General features: G+C 39.1%; 1 protein-coding gene across 1 annotated transcript in view; it reads left to right on the forward strand.

The window, feature by feature from the left end:
- pdpk1.S (3-phosphoinositide dependent protein kinase 1 S homeolog) overlaps positions 1–15216 on the forward strand; it is a 39743-nt gene extending 24527 nt beyond the window's left edge. Inside the window, exons 6-14 of the mRNA XM_018239141.2 lie at positions 1368–1465; positions 2026–2101; positions 2985–3053; positions 5476–5572; positions 6012–6185; positions 8116–8333; positions 10192–10249; positions 12485–12637; positions 14473–15216. Of these exons, the coding sequence (XP_018094630.1) occupies positions 1368–1465; positions 2026–2101; positions 2985–3053; positions 5476–5572; positions 6012–6185; positions 8116–8333; positions 10192–10249; positions 12485–12637; positions 14473–14586 (1057 nt within the window). The 3' untranslated portion in view covers positions 14587–15216. The remainder of the gene's footprint in view (positions 1–1367; positions 1466–2025; positions 2102–2984; positions 3054–5475; positions 5573–6011; positions 6186–8115; positions 8334–10191; positions 10250–12484; positions 12638–14472) is intronic.
- Positions 15217–16052: the final 836 nt, after the last annotated feature.

A 16052-nucleotide genomic window follows, 5' to 3' on the forward strand; every position in this document is an offset into this window, starting at 1 on the left:
TATCATTTATGATTTTTGAGTTATTTAGCTTTTATTTTTTTAGCAGCTCTCCAGTTTGCAATTTCAGCAATCTGGATGCTAGGGTCCTAATTACCCTAGCAACCATGCACTGATTAGAATAAGAGACTGGAATATGAATAGGAGAGGGGGCCTGAATATAAAGATGAGTAATAAACTGTAGCAATAACAATACATCTGTAGCCTTACAGAGCCTTTGCTTTTTAGATGTTTGGAAAAGTCTAACAAAAAAAAGGCAAGATACGCAGTGCTTTAAAAATAAATAATAAAGAACAATTGAAAAGTTGCTTAGAATTGGCCATTTTATAACATGGTAAAAGTTAATTGAAAGGTGAACCACCCCTTTAAAAAATAACTTTATGGGCCACTGTGTCTCCTATTTTCCTTTTATGGTTAGTATGTGAGACTTATTGGTACTTAACCCTAGTATACATGCGAGGAGTGATATGCCTAGATTGTGGGTTGCTTCTGATAATAGTAGAATAAGTATAGAATATAATCATAAAGTAATCCAATTGTTCCTGCTTAATGGACCACTCTAATTGAGGTATTAAAGGAATAGTTCAGTGTGAAAATAAAAACCAGGTAAATAGGCTGTGCAAAATAAAAAATGTTTTTAATATAGTAAGTCAGCCAAAAATGTAATGTATAAAGGCTGGAGTGAAGAGATGTCTAATAAAACAGCCAGAATCCAACTTCCTACTTTTCAGCTCTATAACTCTGAGTTAGTCAGCGACTTGAAGGGGGGCCACATGGGACATTTCTGTTCAGTGAGTTTGTAATTGATCCTCAGCATTCAGCTCAGATTCAAAAGCAACAGATATGACCCATGTGGCCCCCCCCTCAAGTCTCTGATTGGTTACTGCCTGGTAACCAGGGTAACCAGTCAGTGTAATCCAAGAGAGCTGAAAAAGCAGGAAGTAGTGATCTGACTGACTTGTTATACATCAAATCACTCCAGCCTTTATACATTACATTTTGGCTAACTAACTATATTAGAAACATTTTTTATTTTGCACAGCCTATCTATTTACCCAGTTTTTATTTTTACACTGAACAATTCCTTTAATTGATTTCAAGTTTCCTTGTTAATACAAATGTGCGGTTGTGTCATAACTGTAAGCAAGAGTTTGGGCAATAGCTGGCATTGTATTAGGATTGTTGGATTCAAATGCTAAAAGATAGAAAATATAAGTTTGTAAATGTTAAAAACAAATGTTATGGGAATACGGTGGGGGGGGCAAGATGTTTCTGCTTTAGAACCCTTTGAACATAATATTTTCGTCCTGTAATGCAAACTACTGTTTTCATTAAAAGTAATAGCAATAAATATGTTTGTTTTTTTTAAGGGACCTTAAGCCAGAAAACATTCTACTTAGCGAGGACATGCACATTCAAATAACAGACTTTGGCACCGCAAAGGTGTTATCGTCTGACATTAAACAAGGTAAATTTCTGCTTGTATTTACAGTTACATAACTAACTTGCACATTAAAGGAATTGTTCAGTGTAAAAATAAAAACTAGGTTAATAAATAGGCTGTGCAAAATAAACAATGTTTCTAATATAGTTAGTTAGCTAAAAATGTAATGTATAAAGGCTGGAGTGACTGGATGTGTAACATAATAGCCAGAACACTACTTCCTGCTTTTCAGCTCTCTGAGTTAGTCGGTGACTTGAAAGGGGGGGAGGGTCACATTGGACATAACTGTTCTGTGAGTTTGCAATTGATCCTTGAAATGCAAACAGTTATGACCCATTTGCCCCCCCCCCTCAAGTCACTGATTGGTTACTGCCTGGTAACCAATTAGTGGAAACCAAGAGAGCTGCAAAGTAGTGTCCTGGCTATTATGTTACACATCCAGTCACTCCAGCCTTTATATATTAAATTTTTGCCTATCTAACTATATTTAGTAGATTTTCTTTAATTTTACACTGAACAATTCCTTTAAAGGAGAAGTTTGATCTTTTACTTTTTTTTTTTTTTTTTTTTTTTTATGGAACTAGCACGAGCAAATTCATTTGTAGGAACAGCACAGTATGTATCACCTGAGTTACTGACTGAAAAATCGGCGTGTAAAAGGTAAGCCATGAAATGGAACAATGCTATTGTAGCTCTTTTACAAGCAATAATATATTATTATTATAAGGTCATTAGGCATTCTGAAGCTTTGTCAGGCTGTCCTGCCAGTATTGGTCTAGGCACCTTGTATAATCTAACTGGTGCATTGTGCCACTGGCAACTGATATTTGGGCATATCCTTTTATTGCTACGCTGTATAGTATTGGTCAATTATATGGGGTAATGTCCATGCTGACATAACTTAAAGGGCAACTAAATCACCCCCATGAAAATTTAGCGCACATGCCCCTCACCCTTTTCCAAAAGCTTTGCCAGCATAGTCTCCATTGCCTGACTTGCCTGAATAAAGGTGGCCATACACGGGCCAAGACAGATTGTGTGGAAAAACTAGTAGTGTTTCGGGTTGATTAATTGAAAAATTTTGCAAAAACCCTACTAGTCCCGCCCATCTCTTTCACTACTGCCGCCTCCTTTCCCAGGCTGTGCAGAGAATCCAGTGGCATTCAGCACACTGCATTATCGGATGGGAATCAACCAGCAGCTAGGCTGACCTGTTAGGGAAATGAAGCCTGTCTTTGCTTGTGTGAGTGCTGTGATTGACTATCCCCCCCCTACTTTGCTTCTGGCAGGGACATGCCCACCTCTGGTTTGTAACAGGGATGGGAAGCTCCAATAAAGGGTTACTTTTTGAATATAATATTCTAATATTTTAACCCAAAGCAAAACCAGCACCGTGCAATATTCTTTATTGCCTTTTTGTTTTTTTTATTATACTTTTACTATATAGTAAATTTGTTTTAGCAAACATTAAAATACACAATAATATGTAGCTAAACTTTCTCCAATGTTTTGTATTTGTAACTATTCTTGTTTTGTAATCTAGTTCAGACCTGTGGGCACTAGGGTGTATCGTTTATCAGCTGGTAGCAGGATTGCCACCATTCAGAGCTGGGTAAGTTCACAAGAGACCGTATACATTACCTGCATTGACTGAGATTTCATTTTTATATTAGACCTTTCATACTATGGCTTTAACTGGGCCATGTGTGCTACTTTCAGTGATAGCATGGATAAAGTCTCTTAAACTAATGACACGCAGCATTCTTTTGTGTGCTGATGGACAAACTGCTTTGAAATACATGTAAATGCTGTAAGTGATTTAAAGGTAATATATATAACCCCTCTGTGACATGAGCTCATTCAGTTAGGCTTATTTAAAAAAGGTGCATAAGTACTGAACTTCCAGTTATAAATATACAGTGGTGTGAAAAACTATTTGCCCCTTCCTGATTTCTTATTCTTTTGCATGTTTGTCACACTTAAATGTTTCTGCTCATCAAAAACCGTTAACTATTAGTCAAAGATAACATAACTGAACACAAAATGCAGTTTTTAAATGAAGGTTTACGTTAAGGGAGAAAAAAAACTCCAAATCTACATGGGCCTGTGTGAAAAAGTGATTGCCCCCCTTGTTAAAAAATAACTTAACTGTGGTTTATCACACCTGAGTTCAATTTCAAAGGTTATAAAGCCATTTCTAAAGCTTTGCGACTCCAGCGAACCACAGTGAGAGCCATTATCCACAAATGGCAAAAACATGGAACAGTGGTGAACCTTCCCAGGAGTGGCCGGCCGACCGGAATTACCCCAAGAGCGCAGAGACAACTCATCCGAGAGGCCACAAAAGACTCCAGGACAACATCTAAAGAACTGCAGGCCTCACTTGCCTCAATTAAGGTCAGTGTTCACGACTCCACCATAAGAAAGAGACTGGGCAAAAACGGCCTGCATGGCAGATTTCCAAGGCGCAAACCACTTTTAAGCAAAAAGAACATTAAGGCTTGTCTCAATTTTGCTAAAAAACATCTCAATGATTGCCAAGACTTTTGGGAAAATACCTTGTGGACCGACGAGACAAAAGTTGAACTTTTTGGAAGGTGCGCGTCCCATTACATCTGGCGTAAAAGTAACACAGCATTTCAGAAAAAGAACATCATACCAACAGTAAAATATGGTGGTGTTAGTGTGATGGTCTGGGGTTGGTTTGCTGCTTCAGGACCTAGAAGACTTGCTGTGATAGATGGAACCATGAATTTTACTGTCTACCAAAAAATCCTGAAGGAGAATGTCCGGCCATCTGTTCGTCAACTCAAGCTGAAGCGATCTTGGGTGCTGCAGCAGGACAATGACCCAAAACACACCAGCAAATCCACCTCTGAATGGCTGAAGAAAAACAAAATGAAGACTTTGGAGTGGCCTAGTCAAAGTCCTGACCTGAATCCTATTGAGATGTTGTGGCATGACCTTAAAAAGGCGGTTCATGCTAGAAAACCCTTAAATAAAGCTGAATTACAACAATTCTGCAAAGATGAGTGGGCCAAAATTCCTCCAGAGTGCTGTAAAAGACTCGTTGCAAGTTATCGCAAACGCTTGATTGCAGTTATTGCTGCTAAGGGTGGCCCAACCAGTTATTAGGTTCAGGGGGCAATTACTTTTTCACACCGGTTTGGATTTCTTTTCTCCCTAAATAATAAAAACCCTCATTTTTGACTAATAGTTAAATGTGTTTGATGATCAGAAACATTTTGTGTGACAAACATGCAAAAGAATAAGAAATCAGGAAGGGGGCAAATAGTTTTTCACACCACTGTATATATATATATATATATATATTTTGCCATATTTGGTTGTTGCCAAAATATCAGTAATGAAATTCAAGTTTTTTTTTTTATATAAAATCTGAATTTTAAGTGGAAGAAAAAAAACTAGAATTTTTCAGTATAATTTCCTGGGGCAAACACATGCGCAGTTGAACGAAATAGCTGACTTTTTAGTTAAAGTTCGGGTTTTCGTTCTACTACGCATTGCGCAGCTGAGCGAAGAAAGAGGAAGATAGAAGAGGATTGCTCCGTGGTGCTCACTGGTAAAACCCCGGGCCGGTGCAGGTTTCTGCTGATAGGAGCACCGGCCCGGGGTTTCAGGTAAGTAACTACAGTCAGTTGGGGGTGCCTAACATTTGGCACCCCAAGTGCTGCAAGCCTTTGCTTCTCCTTTAAAAAATCTGGGGGGGAAAAATCGGATTTTGATAAATAACCCCCTTTAATTTGAATGCCACGTGTTCCTTATATTATTTTGCCTTCCTGGCTTGTTAACGGGTCATAGCCTTAGTACTCTGAAACATTGCAGATGAGGTTATGTACTTAATCTAATCGATATTTACTACTAATGGTTGCTGAGCACTGTGGTGTTTTTTAGTGAGAGTTTGTAAATAGTGCCCATTACTCTTTGTATGTTATTATAGAGAGCGCATTCATGCAGAGTAGACAACAGACAAGAAAATTTGTTTTTTTTTATGATTTTTGTTTTTCTTGTAGGAATGAATATCTTATATTTCAGAAGATAATAAAGCTGGAATACAATTTCCCTGAGAAATTCTTTCCAAAGGCTAAAGACTTAGTAGAAAAACTTTTGGTAAGTGTTGAACTGATGACTTAAAAGTAATTGCTCACTTGCTTGTGTTGGAAATGAGTCAGTATGATTTATTGATCTTGATTTATTATTCAAATTTATTGATCTTGATTATTATTCAAATCCAAAAATGTAGGATTTGCCCATATTACAAATCTTGCCCAAGCTCTTCCAGTTGAATAAATAAGTTATTTACCATTAATGTATTGTGTTCTAAATACATCCTAGAAATTGCTGGCCTATTGAGTGCTACAGCATATCCATTAAACGCTACACTGTAACCTGCCCATCTACACCGTTAGTATGTAATATTTCTCTATTATCTGGGATTTATTCTCCATTGAAGTGCAAAACGAATATGCCAAGTGAAATATTTTGCATATGTATCACTAACTGATGCTTTGTCTCATAAGTTACCATCACCTGGTTTTTCTGCCGTTAGATTCTAGATCCTACGAAGCGATTAGGCTGCGAAGATTTGGGAGGCTATGGACCGCTTAAAGCACATCCATTTTTTGAGACCGTTACATGGCAAGATGTGCACCTGCAAACTCCACCAAAACTTACAGCATATTTACCGGCAATGTCTGAAGATGATGAGGATTGCTATGGGAATGTAAGCTTTTTGTAGCGCTACATCTAGTAACATTTTCAAAATGTTATTGTGCTTGGGGTAAAGCAAGAAAGGATTTTTAAAAGGGAACCAACGCTTCAGTGATACTGACCTAATTTCTACCTTTAAAAGGAATGGGTCAGTATGAATAAAGACCTTTGGACAAGTGTCTTAATATTAACAGCCCCTGTCACTAGGACGGTTTTCTTAATTGGGCTTCATTTTTTTTAAATAATCAGATTTGAAGATAATTATTGCTGAACCATCGCATCACTGTTGCAAAGTTTCTCTCGCCCCTCCCATTCTCTTAATAAGGAATTGCAGGCATGAAGCACCACTGCACACGCCTCTCAACTTCATTATCAGAAATATCCGAAAGAAGAGGCTTGTCTGCACTTTCTTTTAGGCTTACTGTACACTGACACAGACAGTGGGTTGGCTACCCAGGGAGAGAAGTTTTTAGCATCAGAGTGAGATGCAATTTTTCACTCAGTGTTGGACTGGACTGTTGGGGTACAGTGATTTTACAAGGGGCATTAGTGCTCCCTTTGCCCTTTTTGGAAGATAGAGTATTAACTCTTCCAGGCAGTGAGAAAGATAGGAAAAAGGAGTTTGGAAAAAAACGCGTGGGTCAAGAAAACCTTAACCCCTACCCGACCTTAACCTGCAAAATGTTGCCATTGTAGGACCTGTGCCAAACCCATATCCACTCTTTCTTGCTTTGTTCACAACTGTGCTGTAGTTCTGTTTAAAACACAGGAAATCTTTGGGAGCAGAGATGGTGTGTGCTTCCGCAGTCTGACTCTCACCCAACCCTAACCCGCAGTGATTGGCCAGATTTCCTAATCTGCCCAACTGGCAATAAATTTACAGGTTACCACAGGCTTTAGGGCAACCCACACAACACTAGAGTCTAGTTTTACCCAACTTATATATGTACAATTAATCAGTGTTATCTAGATGAACTGTGGCTCTTCCCCAGTGATACTAACCAGTTTAATAGAATATATACTATATACAAACTCAAACAATACAATGTGCCATTTACTAGGTTAGCTCTCCTTTATATTAGAACACTACACATTTATAATAAAAGTCAATTCCCAGGTTTATTTAAATATTAGTACTTATAATAGTACCAATTATGTCACAGCATTTCTCTTAAAATTATCAGGAAAGGATAAAAAACTGTTGGACAATCCCATCTTTTACAATGTGGATTTCCTGCACATAGAACTTAGCGGCCTAAAACACTTTTTATATCAATATAGGGTCCCTTACTCAGAGTTCCCCTTATAAATAATTTAATTTGTAGTTTAAAACATCATTAAGAAAAAACATCCCCCCAGTATATAAAACAATCTACCTATATAAAAAATCTTGCTCCTGATCTGTGTCTACAAGTAGACAAGTCTTAAAGGGAGATGCGCTTCTCCGTTCCCTGCTGTGTGTAGTTTGATATCGCACCACATAAACATTCCGTCTTGTGTCGCCTAGTCTTTCAGTGGAACTCGAGCAAAGCTAGGTTCACCGACACAGGAAGTCCATTCTGCCCATACAGGAAGCTGACACTGATCTAGTTCCTGATCTGTAGTCCCCTACGGAGAGCTGAGAGCACAGAAGAGAGAGCTTTAAGCAGGGCGGATCTGTGGTTTATAAGGTCTATAGCTTCAAAACAGAACATTTAAAATAATAAAGATGATTTGCAAAAATGTTTATTCTCACAGCGGCTATTCAAATGTAAAATATGGTCTATGGTGAACATCCCCTTTAAACAATGAATCCTTAAACATGCAAATACTAGTGTTTTTGTTCTCAACAAAGGCTCCAGCTGATGGCTGAAGATATTTTACTCTTAATTGTGCTATTAATTTTGCACATGAAACTGAGGTTTTAAAATAATGATTTATAATAGGATGTTTTTCTATTTTAGTATGATGACCTCCTGAGTCAGTTTGGATGCATGCAGGTAGCAACCTCAGCGTCTTCCCCTTCACTGGCACCTCTGGAACCCTTTCATTCCCAGAGGTCTGGCAGCAACATAGAGCAATACATCCACGACCTTGATAATAATTCATTTGAACTTGATCTCCAGTTCTCTGAAGAAGAGAAGCGACTACTTTTGCAGAAGCAGGCAGGAGGAAATCAGTGGTAAGATAAAGATACAGGAAATATTTCTGAAACTTTAAAGCAAATAACAAATTTATGTTAACATTGTTAAGGAGTATATATTTAGACTGAAATAATGATATGCCCGTTAAACTCGGCAGCTATAAAGCAGATTGTGAGGCTTGATTTTCATTATCACCCACATTGTTTTATTTCTCATTTTTCTGTTCAAGCCCTCCGCAATAAGCCACCAATTATTATGTAATTAACACAACCAAAACTTAAGGACCAGGAGCAGTAAAGTTCAATTCAATGTGAATTTCGCTTTCATCCATCATTTTTCTACATCCTCATAGGATACACTGGAATTCATATGCAGTATAGTCTGTGTATACATTTGCTTTATTGGGGTTTTAACAATCTGTAAAAATGTACCGCTTAGAGATACAAGACACCAGTGTGCCATCAATCCTCTTGCTGCTCTCTTACATAGAGTGCTAACTGTGTACATTTTGGCTTCCTGAAACATAAGGATTAAGGACATACAGCTATGTTGTTGGCACTAGATAAACCTTTGTTCCAGCAACTGAAAACATCACAAGAACATAAAGCCAGATTTATAAAGGTGCAGTTCTCATTGGCAGATTCATTGTATTGGTTAACTGATTCTGGAGAGCTGGGGAAAGGTTTTATTAAGCAACGTTCCTTTAAAGAGATACTGACACCAGAAATTAAACTCTTTTTTTTACATCTATCATAATATTACCTTTGAAAGCAACTTATACGTTTGCCATAAAGTATTTGCACAAAGCTTTTACATTACCTGTCTGATGCCCCATGTTCCTGTATGAGGGGGCTGCCATACTCTAACGGACAGGCTGAGATGGGACAGTCAGGTTGGCAAAACTGTCAGGTTTAGAAACTAACAATTGCTTGTCAGCAAAAAATGATCATCATGGCCTATAGGTAACTTTTTATGTACATTCATATTTTAAAAGGTATTTTTTTAGTGTCAGTATCACTGTTCCCAGCATGCTTTAACCCATCTCAAGAGAACTTTGGGCTACTTTGCAAAACTAAAGCGACATGTAAATTTTCCCACTGACGATTTACATTATCGCTGGTGGGAAAGCATTTTCAGTAGATGAATCACCTGTGGTAGAGTAGATTTATCGAGGGTGACTAATCTCCACGTGTGTCATAGCCCTATTGCATTTCTGTTGTACCCCAATTCTACCGCTGTGTATCTTACCTGATGAGTTGGGCTAGGGCCGGATGGGGCCAAATCAGACTTTTGAAATCTGCAGGCAGATTTTAGCTCTTCTCCTCTTCTTCTTTCACTTCCGGAACCCATGTGTCGGCTCTGGTGCAAAAGCACTCGGCGAAATGCATAGTCTTGACTTTCTTCTCTCCAGAGCCGACACAAGGATTCCGGGTACGAAAGAAGAGGAGTATACTGCTTGCGGTCATGGGGCTAAAAACAGCTTTGGGATTTCAGCAGGCTAATTACGGCTGATTGAATGAGCAATTCTTTGTTATTAGGTTACCATCATTCCCTGTTCTGTTGTCTCTGTACCCCCCCCCCCCCACTTTGGCTTAGGTTCGTGTTGGTTTTATAACATAACGCTGGACATCTAGCCGTGTTATCTGTTACTGTATTCTAGTGGTTCCTAAACATTTTTACAAAGATCTAATCATTTTGAATATGGATGAATTAAAAACTTACTGTCTACATTAGAAACATATTTATGATACAGTCTGTGGTGCAGAGTGAATTCTATGCATTAACTGTACTGCCATTGAACATGAAAGTAAATGAAAATGCTGTACCAGCAGATATGCTAAGCGTTGGAACATGATGTTGGTTGCACTGAACATGGTATTGTTTTTATCTACCCAGGCACCAGTTTGTAGAAAATAATTTAATTCTAAAAATGGGTCCAGTCGACAAAAGAAAGGTGAGTTTCATTATGTTTTGCTTTGAGACTCTCTTGAATGTACAGTCTGCTTTGGAACCAAATACATTTTTGAGTTGTTCAGTCGAGCAAGCGAATACAATTTCTGTTTGTGTAAGCACTGTCCATTATATCTATCATCTATTACACAAATGTCTCAGTTGTTTATTATGCCTTAAGCTGGCCATACACTTATACACTTACACATATAAGATCCTTAGGGCCGAACAATCGGATTACAGCGAAGGAGCAATGGGCTCCGCCGCGCCGATCGCCAGAAAAATTAAACCTTCCCGATCAATATAGTGGCCAGATATCGACTGGGAAGACCCGTCGGAAGCCCCCATACACGGGCAGATAAGCTGCCGAATTGGTCTAAAAGGGATACTGTCATGGGGAAAAAAAAATTTTCAAAATGAATCCGTTAATAGTTCTGCTCCAGCAGAATTCTGCACTGAAATCCATTTCTCAAAAGAGCAAACAGATTTTTTTATATTCAATTTTGAAATCTTACATGGGGCTTGACATATTGTCAATTTCCCAGCTGCCCCAAGTCATGTGACTTGTGCTCTGATAAACTTCAATCACTCTTTACTGCTGTACTGCAAGTTGGAGTGATATCACCCTCCTCCCTTTTCCCCACCAGCAGCCAAACAAAAGAACAATGGGAAGGTAACCAGATAACAGCTCCCTAACACAAGATAACAGCTGCCTGGAAGATCTAAGAACAACACTCAATAGTAAAAACCCATGTCTCACTGAGACACATTCAGTTACATTGAGAAGGAAAAACAGCAGCCTGCCAGAAAGCATTTCTCTCCTAAAGTACAGGCACAAGTCACATGACCAGGGGCAGCTGGGAAATTGACAAAATGTCTAGCCCCATGACAGATTTCAAAATTGAATATAAAAAAATCTCTTTGCTCTTTTGAGAAATGGATTTCAGTGCAGAATTCTGCAGGAGTAGCACTATTAACTGATTCATTTTGAAAAAAACATGTTTTCCGATGACAGGATCCCTAAAGGACCGATATCGGCAGGTATACTTTGCTCGTGTATGGCCACCTTTAGTATGGTGCACTGTTTTGCACTTAAATATATATACACTATAATGTTGGCTACTGGGGTTGTATGGATCACATGGGAGGGCTTGGGGTAGATGTCCTCTCCTCTCTGGCTTCCCTGTCATCCCCTGTGCCTTAATCAGACCTTTAGGGGCAAAGATTCACCAGCAGCAGTTTTGCAGCAATTACAATGGCTTTGCAGTTATCACAACACTTCAACAGGCGTAAATTGCGTCCGGGGCACCGAACGCTGACGAATTTTCACTAGCGTTACTTTGGCAATCAAAGCAAAGATGCTCTAGTGTTGCCTAATTTGCATATGGTGGCATATGGCGGGAAATGATAAAGTTACATGGACGTATATGTTGCAGCAAATACATTACATTACACAAGTCCAGGAAACCTTAATAAAGAAAATAGAGTTGTTATAATGCCCTACACATGAGCCCAGTGTATAGTTTATGTTCCATATGTTAGAAAATGGAGGGGGGAACCCGGTTACCCAAAAAAAAAAAAAAAACCTTTGCAGGCTATCACTCAGAAAACCGGAAAAGACGCCAGCGTTTTTTGTGACTTAGAAAAATGTTCCACTAAAAATTGAGGAAGTCCTATGCACTCCATTGCACTTTGCCTGGTCTGAGCTGGCGAAGGCAAGTCTGATGAAAGAGATAACGTTCGGTAAAATATGCATCTTCGTGAATTTGTGGAGTTACGCCTGGCGATAGAGTGCGAATGATTGCTAGCGCCTGTCTCTTTCGCTAGCCAAGTTACGCATCTGCAAAGCGCCTGAATGATGTCACTCTTTCGATTTTCACTAGCGTTAGTCACTTCGCCCTTTAGGGAATCTTCCCCTTAGACTTGGCGCATACGCAGTGTAGCACTTTTCCAACAAGTACTGTACTTTGCATGTGCCAACTTACTGAAAATGGAGGGAAGATGGCCGAAAACTACCCCGGGTAGAAGTGGAGCACCAGTGGGGATAATTAGTTGCTGGGAAGTGCCTAATAAGTTTCCTTCCCCGCCATGATTTATAAACACACAGACATTTTACAGATTATTTGCGTTCGGTAAACTTTCTGTTTGATGTGGAAATGCGATAATACATTAAAAATACATCGTAATTCTGTTTCATGAAAAGAAATGAAAAAAAGTTTTCAATTCTCTTTTACCTTAGGGTTTATTTGCTCGTCGGCGCCAGCTACTCCTCACAGAAGGTCCACATTTATATTATGTTGATCCGGTTAACAAAGTACTGAAAGGCGAGATCCCGTGGTCACAAGAACTACGCCCAGAGGCTAAGAATTTTAAAACTTTTTTCGTACACACAGTAAGTATCTATACAGTGACTTCACTTGATGTATAATTCTGAAACTGGATTTTTAGCTGACTTTGAACCTTTTGCCTTTATTTTGTTTGTATAAATGTGGATAGTTCAATAATGTTCAAAGTACTTTAGAGATGTTTATGTTAAATGTGCGCTGCACCTCCCTCCCTTAAATATATCATGTATAAGGATAGTTCATTAAACAGGGGAGGGTGGTAAAAGGTATGTTACTTTTTCCTTTCACAGTAACTTCCTAGACTTAAAAAGAGTTCATTTGCTCTGTAAAACAAAAACAATGCAATGGTTACGAAACTTTGGGCGACTTCGGAAAATGAAGCGCCGCGAGTGCCATGCCGCAGGTGTTTTTTCATTGTAGCAGGTGGAAGACAGGGGGAAGCAGTTAGGGGAGATTAGTCTCCCCAAAGAAGTGGCGATTAGTCGCCAGATGACTAAATCTCCCAAAATCTCCAGGTGTGACATTATCCTTAAGGAAAAATATTTAAGGAAGGTTTTGCATTACTTGCAACATGTCCATAATTGTGGACAGTCCGAGAAACATTCCAGCAACTCTGTAATCTGAACATTTTATTTATTACTCTTCTATCTCTGATTCACTGAATGTGGGTCAGACAAATATGTTCTTATTCTTTATTACATTCCCAGGCTTTAATTGCTGGGGAATGCTAGCGGATATTCTGTGAAATTCAGTAATCTCCTTCTACTACTTCAGGGATTTTAGGAGAATCCAGAACATTTTGAAGCAGTTGACCAATTAGCTGGTCTCAAAACAGGAGCAATTCACCTTTTAAAAACAACTATTTATGGGTGTCCAGTGTATCAGACTACTGTAATAGAATTTATAGACCGACATACCTGTGAAGGGATATTTTACCATGGCTAGCTGCAGAGGGAATGGATCAGAAATGCAATAAAGGACAGGGAAAGCCATTAAAGGAAAACTATACCCTTGAGCAACAGATAGTTCATATCAAATTAAGTGGCATATTAAAGAATCTTACCAAACTGGAATATATATTTAAGTAAATATTGCCCTTTTACATCTCTTGCCTTGAACCATCATGATGGTTTCTGTGCTGCCTCAGAGATCACCTGACCAGAAATCCTACAACTCTAACTGTAATAGGAAGAAGTGTTGAAGCAAAAGACAGAACTCTGTCTGTTAATTGGCTCATGTGACCTAACAAGTATGGTTTGTTTGGTATGTTTGTGTGCACTGTGAATCATACGATCCCAGGAGGCGGCCCTTATTTTTTAAAATGGCCTTTTTCTATTTATGATTACCCAATGGCATATACTTCTAAAAAACTATATTATTATTATGAAAATGGTTATTGAATCCGGGTTTTGCTTATGAGCTGTTTTAAGCAATATATCTTTATAGAGACCTACATTGTTTGTAATTTTCCTTTAAGGCACCCTTACATGGGCCAATAAAAGCTGTCGACAGACCGAGTCAGCAGCTTATTGGCCCGTGTGTGGGGCCATCCGACGGGCGTCCCCCGATCGATATCTGGCCGAAAGTCGGGGCAGATGCCGATCAGGCAGGGTAAAAAATCGTGCATCAACTCTGTTCTGATCTGATCGTTGGGCCCTAGGGCCCACGATCGGATCAGCTCAATATCGACCATCTCAATGTGGGCATATCGGGGAGAGATCCGCTCGTTTGGCGAAATCAGCAAACAAGTGGATCTCCCTGTGTATGGCCACCTTTAGTAACCCAATGTGCAATTAGAGGTTAAAGTTACGTTGTTTACACATTTGTGCCTATGCTATTGGCTTGAATATGAAGTGAGCAAGGTATACATTTTCTTTTTCAGCCAAACAGGACCTATTATCTAATGGACCCAAGTGGAAATGCCCACAAATGGTGCAAAAAGATCCAGGAAGTGTGGCGGCACAGATATCAGAATCATCAGAAGAGCAGCATATAGCATCCAGTGCTCGTGTCCTCTAAGCTTCCCCTTCTTGCTGCTAGAAAGTCCCTGACACAGCAGATGAGCTTTACACAGCAGAGCAGAAGAAAAGCCCTTCACCCATCTCACAGCCACCGTTGCCATATATCTGATAATTAAATGGAAAAAAAAACAAAACAAAGAACATTTGGAATAATGGAATCCAGGGTTGCTTTGCATCCTTCTGTACCTCTGTTGGGTTCCAACGCATATCATTTATGCACAATTTCTCTTAATCCTCTGCAAACTAGTAGTTAGTCCTCGCTATTGCAGCTTCACTTGCAGTTGGTCAAAACACAAATCCTTGTATCCACGTGTATCCTGGCACACCACATACAGTAATTCTTTTCCCTTTCAACCAGATGGAAAGGTTAATTGCTGAAGCCTAGGGGTGTTTAAAACGTAGATCGGGATCCACCAGTAGACCTTTAGTTGGTGATCAGTAGATCTCAAAACACGGTCAACAAACTTGTCTAAATCACCCTCCTGTTTCTTGCTTTTTATTCAAATTTTTATTATGTTAGGTTACATACGAAATAGATTTTTAAATATAACAACATACATGTTCCCATGAATCAACATTTAAAGGGATACTGTCATGGGAAAACATTTTTTTTTTTTCAAAACACATCAGTTAATAGTGCTGCTCCGGCAGAATTCTGCACGGAAATCCAATTCTGAAAAGAGCAAACAGATTTTTTTATATTAAATTTTGAAATCTGACATAGGGCGAGACATATTGTCAGTTTCCCAGCTGCCCCAGTCATGTGACTTGTGCCTGCACTTTAGGATGGAACTACTTTCTTGCAGGCTGTTATTTCTCCTACTTAATGTAACTGAAGGAGTCTCAGTGGGACTTGGCATTTACTATTGAGAGTTGTTCTTAGATCTACCAGGCAGCTGTTATTTTGTCTTAGGGAGCTGCTATCTGGTTACCTTCCCATTGTTCTGTTGTTAGGCTGCTGGGGGGGAGGGGGTGATATCACTCCAACTTGCAGTAAAGAGTGACTGAAGTTTATCAGAGCACATGACTGGGGACAGCTGGGAAACTGACAATATGTCTAGCCCCATGTCGGATTTCAAAATTGAATATAAAAAAAACCTGTTTGCTCTTTTGCAAAAGTGATTTCACTGTAGAGGTCTGCTGGAGTAGCACTCTTAACTGATGCATTTTGAAAAAAACATGTTTTCCCATGACCGTATCCCTTTAAGTAATATGTTCCATGGAAGTAATATTTTTCAATGGAATACTTTTATGGCTGTAGATCATAATGGAACAACATCACTAAAAGTAGATCCTGCATTAGTAAAGTATGGGCACTCCTGCTGTAGCTGAACTTATTTTAATGCCACTGTTTCCTGTATGTGGCATATTCGGTAAGGTTAAATACGTTCCTTTTTACAGGAGTTCGGTGGCACCTTGAAACCAGTAGCATCAGGCTTAC

This window comes from Xenopus laevis, chromosome 9_10S, assembly GCF_017654675.1.
Source record: "Xenopus laevis strain J_2021 chromosome 9_10S, Xenopus_laevis_v10.1, whole genome shotgun sequence".
NCBI classification, from domain to species: domain Eukaryota; kingdom Metazoa; phylum Chordata; class Amphibia; order Anura; family Pipidae; genus Xenopus; species Xenopus laevis.